Source organism: Physeter macrocephalus, chromosome 21 (genome assembly GCF_002837175.3).
Source record: "Physeter macrocephalus isolate SW-GA chromosome 21, ASM283717v5, whole genome shotgun sequence".
Taxonomy (NCBI): Eukaryota; Metazoa; Chordata; class Mammalia; order Artiodactyla; family Physeteridae; genus Physeter; species Physeter macrocephalus.
Window position 1 is genome coordinate 53,205,284 of NC_041234.1, and position 23,372 is coordinate 53,228,655.

The following is a 23,372-nucleotide window of genomic DNA, read 5'->3' on the forward strand; positions in this document are numbered from 1 at the left end:
TATATTTCCATTATTTTTGTGTCAACTTCCATTTTGTTCCTCAATATCTCATAGTTTTCAGAATATACGTCTTGTGCCTTGGTTAAATTTAAACCTAGATATTTTATTCTTTTTGATGCAATTGTAAATGGGAAAATTTTCTTAATTTCTCTTACTGCTAGTTCATTACTAGTGTACAGAAATGCAACAGGTTTCCATATATTTTTTATGCTGAAACTTTACTGAATTTATTAGTTCTAATAGTTTTTTGGTAGAGTCTTTGGGGTTTTCTACATATAGTATCATGTCATCTGCAAATAATGACAGTTTTACTGCTCTCTTTCCAATCTGGATGCTTTTTCCCTTTTTCTTGCCTAATGGCTGGGGCCAGGACTTCCAATACTATATTGAATAAAACTAGTGAGAGTCCATATCCTTGTCTTGTTCCTGATCTTAGAGGAAAAGCTTTCAGCTTTTCAACACTGAGTATATTACCTGTGGGTTTTTCATAAGTGGCTTTTACTATGATGAGATATGTTCTGTCTGTACCCACTTTGTTGAAAGTTTTCATCATAAATGGATGTTGAATTTTATCAAATGCTTTTCCTGCATCTACTAAGATGATCATTTGATGTTTATCCTTTGTTTTATTAATGTGGTATATCACATTGATTGATTTACAGATGTTAGACCATGCTCGTACCTCTGCGATAAATATCATTGATCATGGTGTATGATCCTTTTAATGCATTTTAAAATTCAGTTTGCTAATATTTTGTTAAAGATATTTGCATCTGTGTTCATCAGGGACATTAGCCTGTAGACTATTTTTTTGGTGGTGTCTTTGTCTCATTTTGGTATCAGGGTAACACTGGCCTCATAAAACGAGTTTGGTAGTGTTCATTCCTTTTCACTTTTTGGAATATTTTGAGAAGAATAGGTACTTACTCTTCTTTAAATGTTCGAGATAATTCACCTGTGAAGCCATATGGACCTGGACTTTTGTTTTTAAAATACAGATTCAATATCGTTACTAGTAATAGATCTATTCAGATTTTCTATTTCTTCATGATTCAGTCTTGGAAAATTGTGCATTTCTAGGTATTTATCCATTTCTCCCAGGCTGTCTAATTTGTTGCCACACAATTGTTCATAGTAGTCTCTTATGATCCTTTGTATTTTGGTGGTGTTGGTTGTAACTTCTCCTCTTTCATTTCTGATTTTATTTATTTGGGCTCTCTCTCTTGATGAGTCTGGTTAAATATTTGATTTTGTTTATCTTTTCAAAGAAACAACACTTATTAGTTTCATTGAATTTTCCTTTTTTTAAAAGACTCAACTTCAGTTATGTTCACTTTGATCTTCACTATTTGGTTCCTTTCACAAACTTTGGGCTTTGCCTGTCCTTCTTCTTCTTGTTCCTTTAAACGTACCTTTACATGGTTTATTTGACATTTTTCTTATTTCTTCTAGTAGGCCTGTACCACTATGAAACTTTCCTCTCAGAACTGCTTCTGCTGCATCCCATAGATTTTGTAATGGTGTGTTTCCATTTTCATTTGTCTCAAAGCATTTTTTTATTTCCTTTCATTTCTTTGTTGATCTATTGCTTGTTTAGTAGCATGATTTTTAGCCTCCCCATATTATTGCTTTTTCCAGTTTTTTTCCTTGTACTTGATTTCTAGTTTCATACCACTGTAATCTGAAAAGATGTTTGATATGATTTCAATCTTTTTAAATTTATTAAGACTTGTTTTGTGACCTAACATGTGATCTATCCTGGAGAATGTTCCATTTTGTGACCTAACATGATCTATCCTGGAGAATGTTCCACGTGCACTTGAAAAGAATATGTATTCTGCTGCTTTTGGATGAAATGTTCTATATTTATCTATTAAATGCATCCAGTCAAACACCAGATTTAAGGCCAGTGTTTCCTTACCGATTTATAGTCTAGATGATCTATCCATTGATGTAATTGGGGTATTAAAGTCCCCTATTATTACTTTATCACTGTCAATTTCTCCCTTTATTTCCGCTGATACTTTCTTTATATATTTAGACACTCCTATGTTGGGTGCATGAATATTTACAAATGTTATATCCTCTTGTTTGGATTGACCCCATTAACACTATGGCATGCTCTTCCTTGTCTTTTGTTATAGTTTTTGTTTTAAAGTCTATTTTGTCTGACATGAGTATTGCTACCCCAGAATTCTTTACTTTTTAATTTGCATGGAATATATTTTTCTATCCGCTCACTTTCAGTTTATGTGTGTCTTTAGACCTGAGGTGAGTCTCCTACAGGCAGCATATAGATGGGTCATGCTTTTTTATCCATGCAGCTAACCTATGTCTTTTGATTGGAGCATTTAGTCCATTCACATTTAAAATAATTATTGGCAGGTATATACTTATTGCCATTTTTTTTACTTGTTTTCTGGTTGTGTTTTTAGTTCTTCTCTGTTCCAGTCTTACTCTCTTCATTTCTTCCCTTATAATTTGATGGATTCCTTTAGTTTTATGTTTGGATCCCTTTCTCTTTATTTTTTTGTGTATCCATTGTAGGTGTTTTAGATTTGTGGTTATCATGAGGTGTGTGTATGTATGTATGTATGTGTATATACATCAACCTGTATAAATACCCAATTATTTTAAGCTGAGTCACTTTAAGTTTGAAGGCATTCTAAAAGCACTACGTTTTGCTCTTTCCCTTCAGCATGCCTCTGAAAATCCTGTTGTCACCATGGGCTGCTGCCCCGCCTGGTATTACTAGTATTGTAAGAACAATCTGTACCCAGTCTTGCTTCTGCCAAGGTGACCCTGATGCCAAGATCCACATCTTTGACCTGGGGTAGAAGAAGGCAAAAGTTCCCACTCTGTGGCTACATGGTGTCAAATGAGAATGAGCAGTTCTCCACTGGAGGCTGCCCATATTTGTGCCAATAAGTACACGGTGAAAAGCTGTGGCAAAGATGGTTTTCACATCCAAACGCATCTCCACCCCTTCTACATCATCCATATCAACAAGACATTGTCCTGTGCTGAGGCTGACAAGCTCTGGGTAGGTATGTAGGGTGCCTCTGGAAAGCCCCAGGGCACAGTGGCCACAGTACACACTTGTCAAGTCATCATGTCCATCCCCACCAAGCTGAAGAACAAGGAGCATGTGGTTGAGGCCCTAAACAGGGCCAAGTTCAAGTTCCCTGGCCACCAGAAGATTCACATGTCCAAGAGTGGGGATTTACTAAGTTTAAAGTCGATGAATTTGAACATGTGGTGGCAGAAAAGTGACTTATCCCAGTTGGCTGTGGGGTTAAATACATCCTTAATCACGGCCCCTTGGACAAATGGCAGGCCCTGCACTCACAAGAGCCTTGGTGGTGTTGTCCATTCCTTGCTCATGCCCATCAATAAATCCTACTTTCTTGTCAATCAATCAAAAAAAGCACTCCATTTTTACTCGGCTGTCATGCTTTGTTTTTTGTCATTATATTTTATTCTTCTTATTTTGTGTATCCCTTAACTACTTACTTTAGTTATAGCTGATTTTTTTTACTACTTGTCTTTAAACCTTCATACTAGCTTTTTTTTTCATACTAGCTTTTTAAAGTGACTGATTCAATTCCTTTACTATATATTCTCCTTCACCAGTGATTTTTTTCCTTTCATATGTTTTCTTATTTTCAGTTGTGATCTTTTCTTTTCCCCTTAAAGAAAACCCTTTAATATTTCTTGTAAGGCCAGTTTATTGGTGATGAACTCCTTCCGTTTTTGCTTGTCTGAAAAACTCCTTATCTCTCCTTCAAGTCTGAATGATAACCTTGCCAGCTACAGTGCTCTTGACTGTAAGTTTTTATCCTCTCAGCACTTTAAATACATCATGGCACTTCTATCTGGCCCACAAAGTTTCTGCTTTAAAATCAGCTGATAGGCTTATGTGGTTTCCCTTGTATATGATTAGCTGTTTTTCTCTTGCTGTCTTTAAAATTCTCTTTTATTCTTAAACTTCTGCCATTTTAATTATGATGTATCTTGGTATGGGTCTCTTTGGGTTCATCTTGTTTAGGATCTCTATGCTTCCTGTACCTGGGTGTCTGTTTCCTTCCCTAGGTATGATGTTTTCCGCCATTATTTCTTCAAATAAGTTTTCTGTCCCTTTCCCTCTTCTCCTTCTGGGACCCCTACAATATAAATATTAGTATGGTTGATGTTTCACAGACGTCCTTTAAACTCTCATTTTTAAAAATTCTTCCTTCTTGTTGCTATTCTTATGGGGTGATTTCTACTATTTTTTCTACCAGATTACTTATCCCTTCTGTATCATCTCATCTGCTTCTGATTCCCTCTAGTGTATTTTTTATTTCACTTACTGTATTGAGTTCTGATTCTTTCTTACATTTTCTAAGTCTTTGTTAAAGTTCTCACTGAGTTCCTCCAATTGTCCCCTGAGTTTCGTGAGCACCCTTATGACTGTTTCTTTGAACTCTTTTATCAGGTAAACTACTTATCTGTTTCATTAGGGTTTATTTCTTCCTGGGGTTTTATTTTGTTACTTTGTTTGGACCATATTCCTCTATCTCATTACTTTCATCTTCTTTTGTGTTTCTATAAATTAGGTGAAACAGCTACCTCCCCTGATCTTGAAGAAGAGGCCTTGTGTGGGAACATTCCCTGTGTAGACTACTTGTGCCTAGAGGCTTTGGCAGGCCAGGTGGGGCTGCAGTGGGCACCAGCTGGGGTTAATCCCTGGGGACCACTACGCCCAAGGTTGCCTTGGTGCGACCACAGAACCTGGAGGAGGGCCCAGTCCAGGGGCAGCCCCCTGGGAAATACTGCACCCAAGGCTGCCTTAGGAGGATAGCTGGAGCTGGAGAGGACCTGGTCCAGGGGCAGTCCCTGAAGAGTGTTGGGCCATAGGCTGCCTTGATGGGGCGGCTGGAGCTGGAGCAGATATGGGGCAGGAGGAGTCTGGGGAGGGAACTCCAAACAATAGTGATCACCAGTGCCTCCTACCCAGGCAAGGACTCCAACAGTTCCCTGTCATTTTGGCAGAAACTCTAGGGTTAGGAAACAGATTTCCTTTACATATACTGTAGGTGCCTTTAAAGTTTTTTTCACTGTGTCCCAGGGTGAGTGTGTCTGCATTTGGATCCCTCAGCAATCCATCTCCCTACTGTAGATCACTGCGAAAGAAGAGGGGTTCCCATGGATACCGTGTCTCTGACTTTCCTACCAGTTTCTATGTGGTTCTTCTATTGGCAGCACCAGTTCATTCAGCCCCCAGGTCTTCTTCAAGAGGAAATGCGTTGTGTTTAGGTGTAGATCACTGTGCTCAGGGGAGGAGGTGAGCATAGGGTCTTCCTGTGCCACAACCTTTCCAAGTCCACTCTATGTTTGTTTTCAAATATAAATGCTCACTGATAAAGTTTACTCTGAAAACACAGGCATACCTCAGAGATGTTGCAGGTTTGGTTCCAGACCATCACAATAAAGCGAATATCACAATAAAGCGAGTCACACAAATTTTTTGGTTTCCCACTACATATAAAAGTTAGGTCTACACTATTCTGTAGTCTACTAACTGTGCAATAGCATTATGTCTTAAAAAACAATGTACATACCTTAATTTAAAAATACTTTATTACTAAAAAAAATGCTTGCATCGTCTCGCTGAAGCAAGTCATAATCTTTTTGCTGGTGAGGGGTCTTGCCTCCATGGTGCTGGCTGCTGACTGGTCAGGGTGGTGGTTGCTGATGACTAGGGTGGCTGTGGCAATTTCTTAACATAAGACAACCATGAAGTTTGCTGCATCGATAATGGCTCTTCCTTTCATGAACAATCTCTCTGTAGCATGCAATGCTGTGTGACAGCATTTTACCCACAGTAGAACTTCTTTCAAAATGGGAGTCAATCCTCTCACACCCTGAAATGGATTTATCAACTAAGTTTATGAAATGTTCTCAATCCTCTGTTGTCATTTCCACCATCTTCACAGCATCTTCGCCAGGAGCAGATTCCATCTCAAGAAACCACTCTCTTTGCTCATCCATAAGAAGCAACTCTTCACCCATTAAAGTTTTATCATGAGATTGCAGCAATTCAGTCACATCTTCAGGCTCCACTTCTAATTCTAGTTATCTTGCTATTTCCACCACATCAGTAGTGACTTCCTACCCTGAAGACTTGAACCCCTCAAAGTCATCCATGAGAGTTGGAATTCACTTCTTCCCAACTCCTGTTAATGTTGATATTTTGACCTCTTCCTATGAATCACGAATGTTCTTAATGGTACCTAGAATGGTGAATCCTTTCCAGGAGGTTTTCAATTGACTCTGCCCAGATCCATCAGTGGAATCACTGTCCATGGCAGCCATAGCCTTACAAAGTGTACTTCTTAAATAATAAGACTTGAGAGTTGAAATGACTCCTTGATCCATAGGCTGCAGAATGGATGCTGTGTTAGCAGGCTTGAAAACAACATTAATCTCGTTGTACATCTCCATCAGAGCTCTTGGGTGACCAAGAGCAGTAATATTTTAGAATTACTGTCAATGAGCAGAAATATTTTGAAAGGAATCTTTTTTTTTTTCTGACCAGTCGGTCTCAACAGTGAGCTTAAAATACTCAGTAAACCATGCTGTAAACAGATGTGAGGCCATCCAGGCTTTGTTGTTCCATTTATAGAGCACAGGCAGAGCAGATTTAGCATAATTCTTAAGGGCCCTGGGATTTTCAGAATGGTAAATGAGCACTGGCTTCAACTTGAAGTCACCAGCTATAATAGCTCCTAATAAGAGACTTAGCCTATTCTTTGAAGCTTCGAAGCTAGGCATCGACTTCTCCTCTCCAGCTATGAAAGCCCTAGATGGCATCTTCTTCCAATAGAAGGCTGTTTTGTCTACACTGAAAACCTGTTGTTTAGTGTAGCCACCTTCATGAATTATCTTAGCTAGATCCTCTGGATGACCTGCTGCAGCTTCTACATCACCACATGCTGCTTCACCTTGCACTTTTATGTTATGGAGATGGCTTCTTTCCTTAAACCTCATGGAACCAACCTCCATTAGCTTCAAACTCTTCTTCTGCAGCTTTCCCACCTCTCTCAGCCTTCATACAATTGAAGAGAGCTAAGCCTTACTCTGGATTAGGCTTTGGCTTAAGAGAATGTTGTGGCTGGTTTGATCTTCTATCCAGACCACAACAACTTTCTCCATATCAGAAATAAGGCTGTTTCACTTTCTTATCATTCGTGTGTTCACTGGAATAGCACTTTTAATTTCCTTCAAGAACTTTTCCTTTGAATTCACAACTTGGCTAACTGTTCGGCAAAGAGGCCTAGTTTTGGCTTATTTTGGCTTTCGACATGCCTTCCTCACTAAGCTTAATCATTTCTAGCTTTTAATTTAAAGTGAGAGACAAGCAAGTCTTCCTTTCACTTGAATACTTAGAGGCCATTGTAGTGTTATTAATTGGCCTGATTTCAATATTGTTGTGTCTTAGGGGATAGGAAGGACTGAGGAGAGGGAGAGAGACAGGGGAAAGGCCAGTTGGCGGATCAGTCAGAACCCACACAACACAAAATTTATCAATTAAGTTGCCTGTCTTACATGGGTGCAGTTCATGGCTCCCCAAAACAATTACAATAGTAACATCAAAGATGACTGATCACAGGTCACCATAACAAACATAATAATAACAAAAAAGTTTCAAATATTGTGAGAATTACAAAATGTGACACACAGATACGGAGTGAACAATTGCTGTTGGAAAAATGGTGCTGATAGACTTGCTTAACACAGGGTTGCCACAAACCTTCAATTTGTGAAAAACACAGTATCTGTGAAGTGCAATAAAACAAGGTATGCTTATGCTGAAATAATAAATCAAATATTTTGAAGTAGTTTATATACAGTCATTTCATCATAAAATGTCCTAATACAATACTAAACTAAAACACAGAGATATGGATGCTGTAAGGTAAACTTAAATGACTTATTCAAGGTGTTGCTTCTCAAAAAGTTCAGAAAGCTACTGCAAAAGAATTAAGCATAAACTCTTTGAAGTGAAAGTGAAATATGCAGTGAAAATCATAGCTCAGTTATAGCCATCTACTTATTTAATATCCATTTCAATTTCCAGGTGCAACATTTTGGCTCTTTAATACTTCCTATTTAGGTTTTCTTACATTTACTATAAGAAAGTGATTTGCAAGGGGAATTCCCTGGTGAGCCAGCGGTTAGGACTTGGAGCTTTCACTGCCAGGTCCCAGGCTGGATCTCTGGTCAGGGAACTAAGATCCCACAAGCCACAGAGCATGGCAAAAAAAAAAAAAAGTGATTTCTTTTTAACACTTACATAGTACCAGGTATATATGATAATGTGTTATGATCTACTCAGCCTTATATAGAGTTAATCTATATCTAAAGAACAAAAATAGATTTTTATCATCTATTTGTTCTAGAAAATGTTTCTGATCAACTATACATGTAGATAGCTGCAATAAATAAAAAATACATTCATATATGAATGGCTTCTATTTGACTGCACAGAGCTAAAATGAAACAAACACAATAGAGAAGTAGACAAAGTTTGTCATTTGGAACCCACAGCCTTCCCTGTCTGCTTTTAAGTTCATAATATGTAGCAACCTACTCTCTGCTCCAGTTCTTTTCAAACTTTTTCATATTATGGCATATATGGAAAGCGATAGTACTTACAATAGCACACCAGGAAAACTGGAAGATGCTATTCATTTCTGAAGGTGACCCAGCTGCATAAGACCCCATCTATAGTTCCAACTGATGAACACATCAATACCTCAGCATACTTTTATGTAATCCATTTAGAGCACAGTATGAGACACACTGGTTAGTCTGCTCTCTCTTTTCCCTTAACCATAAGTTATGAGAAAAATTTAACAAGAATATTTTAAGAAAATCATTCCCAGGAACACATAAACTTTAAGCTATTTATTTCTAATTATGAGATGAGAGACTGAGGAGAACTTAAGTGAAAATGCAGGTCAGGAGACCAGGGGAGGAGATAACAGGAGCTTCCCACTACTGAAATTAAACTATAACCATTCCTTTACTATTCTTAGAAAAGCATACTTTAAATCTAGTTGGAAGATGAACGCTGATAATAAACTGCCTTTATGGGGTAACAGGAGAGAAAAACAAGAAAAGAAATTTTGTAATTTAATTTTTACTATTCCCCTGATTTCTTAGAGAAGTAAGCCAGGGTCTGTGGTTAGGCTGCCATCTGTCTATTCCAAGGAGGTACTGAAGAGAGAAATGTTTATCAAGGAATCACCAAATCTGTTCAGCTGCAGGCCTGAGACCAGCTAAGCTTGTCTGTGCATAGGATCATTCACCTAGCTGGCATCCACATCTCTCTTCTCAGATGGTCTCTACTCCTTTGCTCCATGATTTGCAAATGCAACATATTTAGAGTTATTTACACTGTTTTGCCTTTAGATATTTGATATTTCAAATATTCAGATATCTGTTCCCAGCACTGGAGTTTCTATACCCAGTCAGGCTGCACTAGGAGTATACAGAGCCTGAACACTAAACCTTCAAATGTAGATATGAGTAAAGATAACTTTAACCATTGGAAGTTCAACGGAAGACTTTCACTGAGTATACACTCATGCACAAGAGAAAGAAAGAAAGAGAAAGCGAAACAGATGACACAAACTGTACCTGACACAGGGGAAACACAGAGACAATAAATATAGATTATGAAAAATTAAAAAGGGAAAAGACTAAACCAATGAAACTAGTTTTACTGTATAAAATTAATTATAATCATAGTTTATCATCTGAAATGCTTCCACTTATTTATATAGTAGTTAAGTGAAATTACCCTGGTGGGTTTGAAATGGGCTATATCTAGGTCTGAATCCCACTTCTACCAATCATTTATAAAAATAAAGATTCAGCGAGGCTGCTGAAGAATTAAGTTACCTAACACATGGAGTGAAAATAATACAGAGTTTAGGCATATACATGTAAATAAATGTTAGTTTTTCTTTTTTCCCTTCCTCTTAAATACCAGAGAGAGCACAATGGCTTGCCTGTAATTCAACATTCATCAAATATTTGTTGTTATTACTTGTATCTGATTATCCTAGATGCTTACCAATTGAGGAAAGATATTCCTTTGAGCCAACTAGTGAGGATAATTAATAACTGAAAACAGCACTGACATTACAATGACATGATATTTTCTAAATCGATGTTCCATGATAAACACAACATTTATCAGACTCACTTTCTTCCAGCTTTAAAGAAACTGAGGGATTGTTTCCTGTTTCATCCACATTTCCTTCACCACCTCCTCGAGATCTTGAATTCCAGACTTTAATCACTTCAACATCATTGTCACTGCCGCTTCCACTTGAGCTACTATCTTTTTTCCCCTTTTTCCCCTTTGTTTTCTTCTTTCTAAAAAAAAAGAACAAATTCAAAGTATTACGAAAACACAGGAAAGATACAAGTGCCAATTATTAGAGGATGGTCAGCAAGTAGGGATTTTAAACATGTCAACACAGGGCACAAAAAGTATTCAATTTACTTTGTATAATCATCAGAGCTTAAACTCATGGAGGTTTCTTCAGAATCTGAAGCTATAAATTCATCCATACTGTCTTCATCAAAATATCCCTAGAGAAAAAAAAGATGAATGTTTTAAGAATTTATATCAATTTACATTGGAAATTATAATGTTTATTTCATTTAAGGATAAGTTAATTGTCATGAGATAAGGAAGAACTGAAGAACTATCATAGATTAGAAAAAATAAAGGAGACATCATAGATATGAATAATAAATAAAATGTGAAATCTTGGATTGAATCATGGAAGAGAAAAAGGATGTAAGTACAAAAACTGATGAAATCCAATTAACATCTATTGTTTAGTTAATAGTACTAACCCAATGTTAATTTCTTAATTTTGACCATTTTACTATGGTTATGCAAGATGTTAATCTATGACAAAGGAGGCAAGAATATACAATGGAGAAAAGACAGCCTCTTCAATAAGTGGTGCTGGGAAAACTGTACAGATACATGTAAAAGAGTGAAATTACAACACTCTCTAACACCATACACAAAAGATAAACTCAAAATGGATTAAAGACTTAAGTGTAAGGCCAGATACTATAAAAACTCTTAGAGGAAAACATAGGCAGAACACTCTGACATAACTTGCAGCAAGATCTTCTTTGACCCACCTCCTACAGTAATGAAAATAAAAACAAAAATAAACAAATGGGATCTAATGAAACTTAAAACCTTTTGCACAGCACAGGAAACCATACACAAAACAGAAAGACAACCCACATAATGGGAGAAAATATCTGCAAACGAAGCGACTGAGAAGATACAATGGAGAAAAGACAGCCTCTTCAATAAGTGGTGCTGGGAAAACTGTACAGATACATGTAAAAGAGTGAAATTACAACACTCTCTAACACCATACACAAAAGATAAACTCAAAATGGATTAAAGACTTAAGTGTAAGGCCAGATACTATAAAAACTCTTAGAGGAAAACATAGGCAGAACACTCTGACATAACTTGCAGCAAGATCAATAAATGCTGGAGAGGGTGTGGAGAAAAGGAACCCTCTTGCACTGTTGGTGGGAATGTAAATTGATACAGCCACTATGGAGAACAGTATGGAGGTGCCTTAAAAAACTAAAAATAGAGCTACCATATGAGCCAGCAATCCCACTCCTGGGCATATACCTGAAGAAAACCATAATTGAAAAAGATACATGCATCCCAATGTTCACTGCAGCACTATTTACAATAGCCAGGACATGGAAGCAACCTAAACGACCATCAACAGACGAATGGAAAAAGAAGACGTGATACATATATACAACGGAATATTACTCAGCCATAAAAAAGAATGAAACAATGCCATTTGCAGCAACATAGACGGACCTAGATTGTCATACTGAGTAAAGTAAGTTAGAGGACATATATCGCATGATATCACTTATATGTGGAATCTAAAAACAGGGTACAAATGAACTTATTTACAAAACAGAAATAGAGTTACAGATATAGAAAACAATCTTATGGTTACCAGGGGGAAGGGGGGGAGGGATAAATTGGGAGATTGGGATTGACATATACACACTACTATATACAAAATAGATAGCTAATAAGGACCTGCTGCATAGCACAGGGAACTCTACTCAGTACTCTGTTATGACCTATATGGTAAAAGAATCTAAACAAGAGTGGATATCTGTATACGTATAACTGATTCATTTTGCTGTACACCTGAAACTAACACAACATTGTAAATCAGCTATATTTCAATAAAATTTTTTTTAAAAGATTAACATTTAACACTCCTTCCATAATCACAATGCATTCAAACATATAGTAATTAACTAGAAATAAAATAAGTTGTATTACTGTACCAAAAAGAAAAAAATTTTGAATATACAGTACGTCTATACAGATCAACCTTTTTCCTAAAGTTATTCTGCTTCCAACAGATACCTTTTGATCAACTTTAGGTTAGTTGATTTACCTTATTTTCTTTGCTAATGTAGTCCAGCTGCAAACACCAAGGATGAGTCCAGATTCTACTTAACATCTGAAAATCTTGGAAAAGTTTTGCACCTGCCTTTCCTCTTCCACCTTCACTGCTATTACCTACACCTGATCAAAAGAAAAAAAAGAGTTAATGTTAAGACATAAGAATTCTCTAATTCAACCAAGGTGTTTCTAAATTAGGGCCTTAATTTTATCTGTGCCTCGGACTCCTTTGCCCATGTAGAGAATCTTATAGGCCCTCTTTCTCAGAAAATTTCAAAACATATAAAATAAATAGGATCACAAAAGAAACCCATTATACAGAAATTATCAAGATGCTTAAAAACAAACTTTTGATATAGTGGTATGTGTACCTTATTAATGCATTAAATAACAAACTATAGCAGTAATTTTAACAACTGCCTGAAATTCTGAAGCATTGATAAAGGTAAATTTGAGATATCAGTAATGACAATAATATATAGAAATATTTCTGATTTCTACTGGTAACAAAGTCACAATTAACACTAATACTACTTTGGTTTGTTGCCTACATTAATAATTGGAAAAATGCTGTATTTTTGAAAGAGGTTAGTGAAAACATGTAATTTTTTTCTTATTCAGGTTTTTCTCATTCAGGTCCTAGATTCTAACCATAGACCCTAGATTACAAACTTCTGCTTTAGATAAAGCCACTCCCTGTACACAGTATTTTAGCAACTCTTTCCAATTATTCTTACACCAAAAAAACCTACTTCTAAAACTTACGTTTTTCATGTTGAAAAAAATAGATTTCTTTTGCCCAGAGTAATTTCAACAAAATTATATTTTTATATGAAAATGAAGTAAAAATTAAATGAATGCACATTTCATTAATAGGACAAAATCATCAAGAGGGTAAAACACAGAAGAACAAAGCTGACTTTTTTTAAAAAAATAAATTTATTTTTGTCTGTATTGGGTCTCTGTTGCTGCGCACGGGCTTTCTCTAGTTGCAGCAAGCGGGGCCTACTCTTCATTGCGGTGCATGGGCTTCCATTGTGGTGGCTTCTCTTCTTGTGGAGCATGGGCTCTAGGCGCACAGGCTCCAATAGCTGTGGCATGCAGGCTCAGTAGTTGTGGCTCACAAGGTCTAGAGCGCAGGCTCAGTAGTTGTGGCACATGGGCTTAGTTGCTCCGTGGCATGTGGGACCTTCCCTGACCAGGGCTCGAATCCGTGTCCCCTGCATTGGCAGGTGGATTCTTAACCACTGTGCCACCAGGGAAGCCCAAAGCTGACTTTTTTTAAAAAACAGCATTTAAGCAATAACATTTTTCTGTCCACAGTTTTAAAAGATGTAAATTCACTGATAATTAATGTTTTGTCTCCATGAGGGACAAGAGTATATTCAGTAATGATATGAAATATGAATAAAAGTGCATAAAATTCTGGTACTGATTTTCCCTGATAGAGGTATTTCCACTGTGTATGACAGAAATCATTGCTGTGAAAATGAGGCATATAATTTCTTGATATACAACTGTTCATAGCATTCCCTTATAATTCTTTTATTTCTGTAAGGTCAGTAATAATGCTCTTTCATTCTTGATTTTAGTTATTTGTATCTGCTCTATTTATTATTGCTTTGTAAGTATAACTAAAGAGCTATCAATTATCTTGATTGTTTCAAAAAACCAAATTTTGGTTTCAATAATTTTCTCTACTGTTTTCCTTTTCTCCTTTATATTTATTTCTGATTAGTCTTCATTATTTCCTTCCTTCTTCTTGCTTTGGGTTCAGTTTGCTCTTATTTTAGTTTCTTAGGGTAGAAAGTTAGTTATAAATTTGAGATCTTTCTTAATATAGGCATTTACAGCCATAAATTTCCCTGGAAGCATTGCTTTACCTGCATCCCCTATTTTAGTATCTTATGGTTTCATTTTCATTTACCTCTAAATATTTTCTAATTTCCTTTGTGATTTCTTCTTTTGACTCATTGGTTACTTAAGAGCATGTTATTTACACATATTTGTGAATTTTCTCACTTTCCTTCAGTTATTGGTTTGTAATTTCATTCTAATGTGGTTAAAGAAAATATTTTGTGTGGATTTTATCCTTTTATATTAAATGAGGCTTGTGTTATGCTCTAAAATATGGTCTATCTTGGAGAATGTTCCATGTGCACTCGAGAGGAATATGTATTCTGCTCCTACTGGACAGACTGTTCTACAGATGCCAGTTAGGCCTAGTTGATTCATAAGTGTTTTTCAAGTCTTCTATTTCCTTGCTGATCTTCTGCCTAGCTGTTCTATCCAATATTGAAAGCCTTATGAGTTTTTAAAATTAATGTGAAGAAACGAGAGATTTCAAAAAAAACTAAGCTAAACAACTACGATTTATTCTCCAAGAAAGGCTGATTAAAAAGTTAATTTTTATTTTGGTGGGTGGGAACTACTCTTGTACATACCATAAACATCTTCTATTATAAAAAAATTTCATAAGACTTTTAGGCCTAACTGGCTAGGGTAGAATGTTAAAGGGGAAAAACTGAAGTCTCCTCTACCTACTGTACTGATATGTGTTAGAGTTGATATTCTTTGTGAGGAATGGGAACCACATAAAAAGAATATGCTAATAAGGTAGCCAAATAAACATCCACAGAAAAATGTTCTCTATACAAAAGAGAATTGACAATCATTATTGAATCATTCTATCCTAAAAAAAATGTTTTGACACCAAATGGCTTTATTTGGAAATACAAGTACAAAAAAGGGCAAGTAAATACATAATGACAAGTGAGTCTTCCTTTCACTTGAACACTTAAGAAACTGAGGTATGCCTGTACCTTGTTCTGGTTTTGATTTACATTTCCCTGATGGCCAATTATACTGAGCATCAGTTAGAGCAGTGATACTCAAGCAGAGGGTACATCAAAATCACCTAGAGGGCTTATAAAAATGCAGCTGCCTGAGCCCTACTCCAGAACCACTGAATCAACCTCTAATGTGTGGCACTTAGACCCATTCATTTTTAGAGACAAAAAGATATTACTGTTCTCTATTTTTAAGAGTACAGTTCAGTGGCATTAAGTTTAATTGAAATGTTGTGCAACCATCAGCACTCTCCATTTCTAAGACTTTTTTCCATCATCCTAAACAGAAACTCTGTACCCATTAAATGAATCTGACTATTCCAGGCACCTCTAAGTGTAATCACACAGGATTTGCCCTTTTGTGTCTGGCTTATTTCATTTAACATGATGTCTTCAGGATCCGTTCATGTCAGAATTTCTTTCTAAGACTGTAATATTCCATTGTTTGCATATATCATATTTTGTTCATCTATTCATTACTTGATGAAGACTTGGATTGCTTCCATCTCTTTGGCTATTATGAATAATGCTATGTAAACATGAATGGGTAAGTATCTATTAGAGTTCTTGCTTTCAATTATTTTGAAAGTGGAATTCTACCTAGAAGTGGAATTGCTGGATCATATGGTAACTCTCTGTTTAACTCTTTGAGGAACTGCCACAGTACTTTCGCCACAGGAGTTGTACCATTTTATATTCCTAGCAGCAATGCACCAGGGTTCTAATTTTTCCATATCATTGCCAACACTTATTATCTTTCTTTATCTGATAGTCATCCTATTGGGTGTGAAGTGGTAGCTCTTGGTTTCGATTTACATTTCCTGAATAACTAATGATGATGTAGAGCATCTTTTAATGTGCTTATCAGTCATTTGTATATCTTTTTGGGGGAAATGTCTATTGAAAACTTTGCCCATTTTTGAATCGGCTTCTTTGGTTTTTCGTTGCTGTTGTTGTTAGGTTGTAAGAGTTCTTTATATATTCTGGATATTATCCCCCTTTTAGGAAAGTGACTTACGAATATTTTCTTCCAATTTGTGGACTGTCTTTTTATGTGCTCCATTTTTGCATTCCTTAAGACAGTGTATGGATTTTAATACTGATTTAAGCTTAAAATCAGGCTGTTTGAAAACTAAGTATTCACACTTGTAAAACCTAAACTTGTTTACTGAAGGCAGAGGCTTACATGTAAATATAAACTTCTGACACTTGATGGTAAAAGGAAGACTGCAGGATTATACTTTTTAGAGAACAAAGGAAAACTAAGAGGATGTTAATTTTCTTGAAATTCATTAAATTTAGCCTCTCATGACTTTAATTCTGTAAATATTAAATATATTATAAATTATCACTACTAAAATTAACATCAATTTGTTTCTAGTATCAAAAGCAAAATTTATGTGAACTTTTAAAAGCCAAGTCAAATATAAAAAGAGTCAAATATAGAAACAAAAGAATTTCTGGAATATGTAACAGAAAAAATACCAAACATTTTAAATGCAAGTGAGATAGGCGAATGACATTTTGGGAGAAACGCTTTGATGGTTTGCAGTGAGAATCAAGATAAAGTAACCTTTAATATAATCCATTTAGCCTTTTATGGAAGTTTTTTCAAGGGGGCTATTAACTCAGGTTATTCTACTTTAAGGAAAATAAAACATCACATTTAGTAGGGGGAAAACCCAAGACATTCCCATGACTGAAAGATTCATGGCATTAGATAATAATTTAGCAATTATACCTTTCTGAGTTTAGAAGCTTTGGCAATTAGTACTTTAGATATTTACTCCTATCAACTGAAGTCACATAGAATGAGGCCCCTTTAATTCTTAAATACTGCATTGCTCTCAAAAAGAGTACATTTTAATATCTATACATGAGCTATTAACATTTTGCTGTTGGTTATTAAAGACAACTGATTCTTTAATATTTGAAAACATCTAGTACATTCCTCATAATAAAACAAAATTTCAAATGGAGAAAATATTAAATGACCAAATTTAGTACCCTTTATTACTCAGAGATTAATGAAAGATAGGTCTGATAATCCCTCTCTTTCTCTCTCTCATTGGAATTTCTATATTTGGTTACTTAATCATGTCTGCAATTTTTGTCATTCAAAACAGAATTGTACTGATACAATAAATCTAATAGCTTATGATTACTATACAAATGAAACTGTGTGCCTTGCTGGAAATGATCTCCTTCCAAAAGTCAGTCAGAAAATTCTGTTTTTATAATACAGCAAAACAACATTTCTATAAAATACAAACATTCAAATCCTCTTTTCCCCAAAGCAGAACAACTGTTGAGGACTATCATCATTATTCTACTTTCTAAAATGCACTGCTGTCACAAAGAGTATTACTTTAACTATTGATAGGATATGAAGTATCATTCTAATATGTGTGTACACACACCCACCCTCCATTATTTTTTGATCAACTATTGTATCCACAATGGCTGAAGGGTGCCTTCTAACCTGTAGCTCCTAAATAAATCTGGCACATCACCTGGGGAAAGGTACCAGAATAAAGTGACTAACAAGTAAAAAAATTCACTCCAGACCAAACAGAAAGTAAAGTTTTGCTCTGTGAACAGTGACAAACTTGGGCACACAGACACACACAAACACACGAGTTTACTGATGATGAAACAATATCTATTCATTGTATTTTTAAAAAGCACATAGAAAATAGTACAAAATAAAGTTCCGCATAATGTCATCACCCAGAAAATAACGATTTATTAACATTTTTGTGTATTTTAGGCATTTGTGCATATTTTTATTGTAACATTGGGAATATGTGCCCTGCTTTGTATTTTGCCTTTTTTTCCTTCAAACTTTGTCAATTTGATACCTAAGAAATGATTTCATAAATTTGATTTACAGGTTTTTTATTATTAATGTGGTTGGATATTTTTAAATAATACACAGGAATTTTATTTATCTTGAATATTAGTTTTTTTAGTTAGAAATATTTTGTGCTTTTACAATATAAACATACCCATTTTATGCAAATGCAAAATTGCAAAAGAACAACTGACATGGTGAAATTATCAAGACAACATTCTTCAGAAAAAGAATGCTTTAAGAGAGAAAACAAAAACAATAAACTAAGTGTATTTGTTACCTGTCAAGTGATCTAAGTAGTACTGATAGAGTTTGCACTGAATAGGAGTCATTCTCACAGCTAACACGTACTCATGTTTTGGAGGCAAGAACTTTGTTAATGCTGTATAATCTTTCCTCTGCAATTAATAGAAAGAGAATGAAAATTAGTTAACTATATGACAGGAACTGTTCTAATAATTATCATTGCTTGCAACTAAAAAAATGTACATAAATAAATAGGTACCAAACATATAAGAAAACATTTACTTAAACATATTTACCCTCTTTAATCACACAATGATCCCATATAATTGTAGTTAATGTATTTCATGTGACTATACAATATGACGCACTGGTAAAAAGATACTGCAACACACCAGGCAGGTTTTAAATTGAAGTGGCCATATTACCAAGTGAGCAATTTAGGTTTTCAAATGGTCTCCTCTATATAGAAAAAAAGAAAAGAAAAAAAGGTGGGGAGGGGATATAGTAGGTAGTGCTAGCAAAAAGACTTGCTTTAATCATACAGTAAAACCGTTGAATCAAAGTTTGATGCAGTCTGGGTTATCCTTTGGGTAAGATGTGCCAACATGCCAGAGGATAACACATAACGTCAGGGGGAATGTTTGCCCAACTGAGAAAACAAGCCAAGTACAGGCACTCTTGAAACCATTTAATATAGGAACAGGAAAGAAAGAACACTAATGTGCTAGATACAAATGACTACCTAAACCAGAAAAATGCTGCCTAAGTAGCAGCAGTAATACAGAAATACAGTACTTGCTAGTACCTCTGGCTAACCTGACCAAACAGGATGACTTCACCTTATGCAATGGTAGTATATTCAGTCAAAAAGATAGCCTGTCTCATCTGTTACATCTTTTTTGCTACCATTAATATCTAGTGTCTTAAGAAAAATACAGAACTAAGAAAAAATGCAGTCAGTCTCTACATACTTATCTACTCATTTTAACAAAGGTTTACTGAAGATCCGTGTGTAAACAACACTATTAACCCATTAAGGTTACTGTACATACTTGAAATTAATAAAACTGTTTCTTCAGGATTACATTAATATGGCTTCACTCATAATTCATAATTGCCTTTCCTAAAACCATTTCAAACAAATGAGGTTTGGAATACTATACTACAGAATTAGGTGAGCACAGAAATTTCTTAATCATAATAGCTGTGTTCCTTTTACATACTCCCTATCTTAAGGATGAGAAAATCTAAACATGAACATATTAACATACGAAGTTATACACCCAGAAAATGAATTAATCAATTATGTTCTAAACCTCTCAAAGCAATTTTTTTTAAGTTCAATGCTGCATAAACTTTGGAAGAGACTGCAAAGAGATTTAACTATACAACTATTGATAAATGCTGAAAGGAGAAAGAAAACACAACGTTTGAATTCAGAAAACATTTTGAGATTGCAATATATCAAAGTAACAATATTTTATTACTGTGGAATGTATTTGTACCTGAACACATCCAGCTAACATTTCATAGAGAATGTGAGCACGTTTTTTCATTACTCTGACATCTACCATGGTAGAATCTGCACACTGACCATTTTGGATTGGATTTATAAATCGATTCCTGAACTCCTTAATGGATCCAAGCAAATTTTCTTTGATAAAGTTAACCATGCAATGATCTAAGAAAGAAGATATTAGTTCATTAACAATAGTAACGGCTAAAAGAACTGAGAACAATTCTCTGATAAAATGCTCGTGTCAAAAAGGCATGCCATGGAAGCGTTACAATTAAGCTACAAAGAAAGAACACTAAACTGAGTGTAGACTAATACTGGTTATCAGTATGATCTAGAACTGGATTACCTAAATCAGATGAGAAACTCAAATAAAACCCATCCCAAAATTCTAGACATGAATATTTAAGAAAACACCAAAGAACATTTTATTTGAACTCACTAGTCTTTTTAATAGATACTGAGTATAAAACAACTGCTCTGTAATTCTAACCATGATTTTATGGTCAGCAAGGGAATCTTGTGAAAAAAACATAGATACTGAATCAAAATAATAAAATCAGGTAATAAACTATATCAAATTTTGTATTAACTGATTTAGTTCCAGAAGTCCTTAACAGAGTAATCAGTTGCCCTATACTATACAGGACCACAATGTGAAACAGGGCAACAGTCTATAAGTGGGGCAACGGAAAAGGGGGAAACTGGAACAGACAAAAATAAAGATAAAATATAGATACATATTATAGATAAATATAAACAAGGACAAAGTGAGACAATAACCAGTATTACAAATAATAAAATAGAAAACAGTAACTATAAATACACCAAAAGAATGTAAATAACATAAACATAACAAAAAGTTATCAGAACAGATTACAATGGGAAATTTCAATTTGTTATTTGCTGAGTAACTCATGTTCCCTCTTTAGTGTCACCACACATATATGAAAATGAGGGAAATTCACAAGTCACTTCCCTGGGTTCACATCATCTATCCTCAGCCTCAGCAAACTGTATCCTGACATCAATTCAACATAGCTCTCCTCCAATTTCCACCTTTCTAAAACTTTCATGCTTAGCATTTCTTTTCAATTTCCTATCAGTACCTCCTCCAAAACTGGATATATTTTGTTACAATATCTCCTGAATAGTCACAAATGCATTTGTATTTTTAAGCAATCATTAAGACTTCTGATACCTTGCATACACTTTAAATTCTATATTTGTATTTGAACACTCATAATGGCACACCTCTTGACTGTGGTTTACCATTTATATTTATAAAACATTCCACTTGAAATGCATGGTATACTTTCACAGTAGACTAAGAATGGACCTATGTAGTTCATGGTCAGAGACTATACTAGAATAAACTAAAGATAGGCAGATGGCGACGTGGCAAAAATATATCTGAGGCAATGCCAATACATTATAGCATAACTACAGATATTGACTCACACTCAATTAGGTTATTTTGAAGTGGGGTTCCTGTTAAAATAATCCTCCTCCTTGATCGTATAGAATTCATAGCTTTTGAAACAGCAGATGCTTCATTTTTTAGGATATGGCCTTCATCACAAACAACAAAGTCAGGGCCTAGAAAAACAACATTTAATTAACATATAATAAAACTAAAAATATAATCCATTTAAGTAAAGTTAATCGTTTTACAGTGCTGCTCTTGTGGAAAGATAAAACAACATCCTGATAAGAAGTTATATTTTATCTGTATATGGTTAATGTGGCTCTCACTAGTATTAATTTTATTAAAGTAGAGTATTAAAGTATTACTATGGATGGTACTTAAGGTTCTCTGAGAGTACAAAAATAGGCAAGAATAGAAATAATCACACAGATGAAAAGATCCCAAGAGATCTGGGGTATCTGAAAAAAAAAGTATCTTTAACAAATGAAAAACAGTATCTAAAGATACATTTCAGCACTAATGTATCAAGTTAAAACTATCAACTGAGACTAAGAGCAATTTATATATACATGAAACGACAAATTTCAAAAATTACATTTTAAGAAATAATACATAAATCACAATAGGCCAAGTAGTATTTCCCATCTGACTTATTCCTAATAACTAATACCCATTGCTGGGGAAAAATTTAACTGATAAAGGACCGCTAAACTGATTGTTACATGGGTATGGGGGTTGGGGGGAAAACACTTTTCAAGCTATAAAAGATCTCATAGCCGAGAGTGACTCTTTCAAAAGAAATACATATGATTATTTTATGAAAATAACCATATGTATTCTTTGCTAAAGTATCCTATAAACACAATTTGCTTGCTGCTTAACGTACACACAAATTACTTAAATATTGATTTAAACAATAGCAGTTGTCAAATTATCCCCTATATGTTAGGCATTATAGAAAATGCATCTTCTACATGATTTCAAAAGTAACTGCTTCAGTATGCCTGATCAAATAACACAATTGTTATTCAGTATTTAGATTGGGCTACCTGAATAGTAAGACATTTTAAAATTACTAATCGACTTTCTAAAAACTAAAATATGTATCTTGCTTTGTAAATTACCTTTTACACAAATGATTTAAATGATTTCTACGACCAAATATTCAGTGTTCATGAGGGTGCGGTGAAGCAGGTACTCTCATATACTCTTTGTGCAAGTCTAAATTACTATCAAACATTTTGGAAGACAATTTTACAGTATCTCTTAAAATGTAAAATATGTGCACCCTTGACCCAAATTTCAATTTCTAGGAATTTATCCTTAAGATATACTTCCACGAGTACCCCAAGATACATAAAATATTATCTGAAGTATTGTTTGTTTAGGGTGGAAAACTGGAAAGAACTTAGAAGCTTGGCAAAGGGGGTTAATAAAACTATGCTATAATGGAATATCACAGAACTAAAATTAATGATGTAGATTTCTGTGTAATAACCTTGAAAGATATGCCAAATATGTTAAATTATTAAACAAAAAGAAGAGTTTCAAAATCTATATTATGATCCCATTTGTATTTAAACAACCACCTCAAAAAGGGTGATTTTTATCTATATATACATATATGTAGTAAAGGATTAATCTGGCCTAAAGAAAAGTTTAGCCTTTGCCTCCACCTCTAGGGAGGTAACCTCTAAACTCCTGGAATGTCTGACCTGATAAAAATATCTCTGCTCGGGGCTTCCCTGGTGGTGCAGTGGTTGAGAGTCTGCCTGCCATTGCAGAGGACACAGGTTCGTGCCCCGGTCCGGGAAGATCCCACATGCCGTGGAGTGGCTGGGCCCGTGAGCCATGGCCGCTGGGCCTGCACGTCCGGAGCCTGTGCTCCGCAACGGGAGGGGCCACAGCAGTGAGAGCCCCGCGTACCACAA

At 35.2% G+C, this 23,372-nt stretch overlaps 1 protein-coding gene and 1 pseudogene across 9 annotated transcripts in view; one reads left to right on the plus strand and one right to left on the minus strand.

Moving 5' to 3' along the window:
* The window catches only part of ATRX (ATRX chromatin remodeler), a 253,134-nt gene that overhangs the window by 71,692 nt on the left and 158,070 nt on the right, over window positions 1-23,372 (minus strand). For all 9 annotated transcript variants that reach the window (XM_024129533.3, XM_024129534.3, XM_024129541.3 and 6 more), the window contains 6 exons: window positions 21,474-21,611; window positions 20,002-20,177; window positions 18,531-18,648; window positions 12,540-12,670; window positions 10,562-10,650; window positions 10,259-10,431 (listed from right to left, as the gene is read on the minus strand). In XM_024129533.3, coding sequence (XP_023985301.1) covers window positions 10,259-10,431; window positions 10,562-10,650; window positions 12,540-12,670; window positions 18,531-18,648; window positions 20,002-20,177; window positions 21,474-21,611 — 825 coding nt within the window. The remainder of the gene's footprint in view (window positions 1-10,258; window positions 10,432-10,561; window positions 10,651-12,539; window positions 12,671-18,530; window positions 18,649-20,001; window positions 20,178-21,473; window positions 21,612-23,372) is intronic.
* Window positions 2,266-5,322, plus strand: LOC129391740 (60S ribosomal protein L10-like; annotated as a pseudogene).